At 35.8% G+C, this 3,431-nt stretch overlaps 1 protein-coding gene across 1 annotated transcript; it reads left to right on the forward strand.

Moving 5' to 3' along the window:
• The first annotated feature begins 1,072 nt into the window (after positions 1-1,072).
• LOC108916663 (charged multivesicular body protein 7) lies at positions 1,073-2,720 on the forward strand. The gene is made up of 3 exons (XM_018722962.2): positions 1,073-2,023; positions 2,079-2,303; positions 2,411-2,720. Exons 1-3 carry the CDS (start codon positions 1,205-1,207, stop codon positions 2,651-2,653), a joined length of 1,287 nt encoding a protein of 428 aa, XP_018578478.1. The 5' UTR covers positions 1,073-1,204; the 3' UTR covers positions 2,654-2,720.
• Positions 2,721-3,431: the final 711 nt, after the last annotated feature.

Below are 3,431 nucleotides of genomic sequence, written 5' to 3' on the forward strand. Positions count from 1 at the left end.
GGAATCGACAAACACGATACCTGGGCGTGACGATGGACCAGCGTCTCACGTGGAAACCGCACATCGTGGAGACGGTGGCGCGAGCGAAGACCACCAGGGCTAGGCTCTATCCCTTACTCAAAGGTGGAAACACCCTCAGTTTAAGGAATAAGCGAACGCTTATCAAGGTGGTACTTCAACCGCAGCTAACCTACGCCTCCACGGCGTGGGGTCACGCGGCAAAAAGCCACTTAAAGTCATTACAGGCTGTGGAAAACATAGCCCTCCGCACGGCCACCGACGCGCCCTGGTACGTAAGAAACACTGACATATTACGAGACTTACAATACACAAACGCTACACAGACAATAAGACAAAACGCGGAGAAACGGTTTGACGTAGCCGCTAGACATGACAATCCCCTCCTCAGGCAAGCCGTTGACTACGTACCCGACGTGACCGACAAACACAAAAGACCTAGACACCAACTTTTTGACCCTGGGTGACCACCCCAATGACCCCCCCCCTGTCCGCTAACCTTTTCTGTTTCAGAGACAGCCAGGATCAAGAAACGAAGACAACGACACACACACACACATACACACCCCCATACCCTCCTTACCCCTCCCCTCCCGCGCTAGCCTAAGGGCCACCTTAGTAAAGCGCATCCCAGGCTGCATAGCCGCACTACCCTACCCAACCATACCACACATAAACATAACACTACCCCCGGGGTTTACACAGACGAGCCGGCGAAGCAAGAAGAGCGCCAGAAGAAAGGGCCCTAGCCGGCGGGGCCCAGCCAGGACAAAAGGAGGTCCCACAAAGCGCCTACACCGGCCGCATTTGCGGTCGGGGTAGACGACGGATGGGGCCCACCTACGAAGGCTGTCCAGGCCTACACGAGATGAGGCAGGATAAAGAGGGATAATCCCCCTCGATCCCAAATCATTGAGGCCAATTTCTAGCCATAGAATAATGGCGGCGCGCTTAGAATATAAAATATTTATTTCTAAGGTCTGTGGATCTATGGGTAACACTGACTGCTGTCAAATGTCAGGAATTGAGTTTTGTGTTTGCGCACAAATAAAAATTAACTTGCTTTGTTTTCGTAATCTGTGGCATTTGCGCTACTCATTTTATTATCTGTCAGTTCTAAATATAAACATAATTTATAAATTAGAATATTGAGTGGTATAGAATAAGTAATTTTCTATGTGTTTAAATGTTCAGTATACCTGCTGAAAAACTTCCAGACGTTTTAAAAGATGAAAAAAGAATCAACGTTATATTTGCACCTCTTAGGAACAAAACTGTCAATCCAAAGGACTGGGAAAATAAAATATCATCCTGGAAAACTATTATAAAAATTTATTGCGATACGCACGATGTTTATTCATTTACATTGTCATCTCTGAATAATGTATTTATTAGAAATGGAAGGCCCCCAAGTTGTCTTCGTGAAGTCATTACAGAAATGGCTAAAGACGGAGAGATACAAATTATGGAGGTTTTCTTAAAGAAGAGTTCTGAAAGCTGGAGTGGTTGGGCAACGGATATTTTAATCAAAAGGCCATTATCTTGGTCTTACAATAAACTAAAAAATACCCTATTTACAGAAATTGATCATGATTGTGCATATGTACATTTAAATGTAGTAAATTCAAAGTGTGATACTCTATTATCACGTATACCAGATAATTTCAAAAATAAATTGATAAGTCTTAAAGATTTGCTAACCATCTTGGATAAAAAATCTACTGATGTTGATAGTATTAAATTACTCCTACATAATTTGACAAATCAACATAAATTGGATACTGTAATATTAAATGATAAGAATAAGAAAGATGTACTTGAAACGGTGCTTATAAAATTTGCTAATGGTGAAAAAGTTCATCCAGTATCAGAAATTGATATTGGTATATATACTCTCGAGAAAAATGAAAAGGTAATTTCTAAAAACATTGAAAATTTGGAAGATGAAATACAGAAGTGTATTAATGAAGCGAAAATACATCTATCAAAAAATCACAGGCAAATGGTAAATATTTTAAATAATAGAAAATATGTTTTTATATGTTGCTTATGTATTTTAGGCTAAAACCGCTCTTAGAAAAAAACATGAATTAGAAAAGAGAGTAGAAAAAAAAGCTAATGCTTTACATAATATTCAAACTTTATTGGAACAAATACATGAAACACACACTGACGCTCATGTTTGGGAAGCTTATAAAAACGCCCTCTCTGCATTTAACACGACTTTTAAAGATACTGGAATGACGGAAGATGTAATAGAAGATACAATGATTCGCTTAGGAGATGTAAGTTCATTATTCTTTTTTTTACCAAATAAAATGGTATGTTTTTCAAACATATGTTGTGGTTTATTTGATACTGTTTGTTGCTATTCACATGATATTCATTTTAGGTGTTAGAAATGCATAATGATATACAAACAGCTCTGGCCAGGCCAGCAGTAGAAACAGATGACACCGACTTGGAGGAAGAATTGGCTGAACTGATAAAAGACGATGCTAATAACCCACCACCAGATGATAGTGGAATTACTAGTGATTTAGAAAATCAGTTACAAAAATTAACTCTAAATTTGCCAGATGTGCCCGATAAGAGTCCTAATGTGTCGATTAAAGAATTGTCAACAAATAATTAATTGCTTTTAGATACTACACATAAATATTATACTTACGCTTCCTTTTATTTTTTTCTGTAAATATTAATAAACAATTTAACTTATAGCAAGTATTATTTTATTATTTTTTTTATTTATTTTCATTTAAATGATTTTATTGGAGGTTGGTAAGAAGTTATAATATGATTATGAATTGATTCGAAAAGTGTTACACTTATAGTTGCAATCTTTTTTTTAAAATCAGCTGATAGATATAAAACAGACATTTTCTTATTCATAAAATTTTTTTTATTTAAAATTACGTTATTAAGAAATATAAAAAAAGTGGAATGTATCAAATTAAAATAGAATAACTTCGTAAAAAAAATAATTTTGTGAAAAATAAAACATTCTGTATCAGACGATTATGAAAAAAAAAGAAAAAATTACATGTGGTCTAATATACTGTGTACTGTGTATAGAACTACCACGCATTCTTGGGGTCAAAATAAGACAATTTGACTAAACACTGAATTTACCTTTAAGCAGTCGCTAGAGATCATCAAAGCTAGTAAAATTGGAACACCAGTCTTTTGTCACTTTTTGACAGTAATTGAAGTAGTGACGGCTGTAAGACCATTCACTTAAAAATGGGTAACTTACCAAAGAATGAGGTCACTTTTGACCAATTATCGCTTATTTAAAATTTAAAAGAATAGTTTATTTAAATTGGTTTTTATTAAATTTATTTCAAAATTGTTTTTGTATTTTATTAAATGTTAACATTCCACGCAAAATGCTACCTTTGATTACATTTAAA

Source organism: Anoplophora glabripennis, unplaced genomic scaffold (assembly GCF_000390285.2).
Source record: "Anoplophora glabripennis isolate ALB-LARVAE unplaced genomic scaffold, Agla_2.0 scaffold1780, whole genome shotgun sequence".
Taxonomy (NCBI): domain Eukaryota; kingdom Metazoa; phylum Arthropoda; class Insecta; order Coleoptera; family Cerambycidae; genus Anoplophora; species Anoplophora glabripennis.

What these genes read in the sequence shown, in the direction of transcription:
- LOC108916663 (XM_018722962.2), top strand. Translation starts at nt 1,205, where the DNA reads ATGTTCAGTATACCTGCTGAAAAACTTCCAGACGTTTTAAAAGATGAA. An exon ending in CAAAAAATCACAGGCAAATG is followed by an intron (nt 2,024 to 2,078) that starts GTAAATATTTTA and finishes TATGTATTTTAG; the next exon opens with GCTAAAACCGCTCTTAGAAA. An exon ending in CAATGATTCGCTTAGGAGAT is followed by an intron (nt 2,304 to 2,410) that starts GTAAGTTCATTA and finishes TATTCATTTTAG; the next exon opens with GTGTTAGAAATGCATAATGA.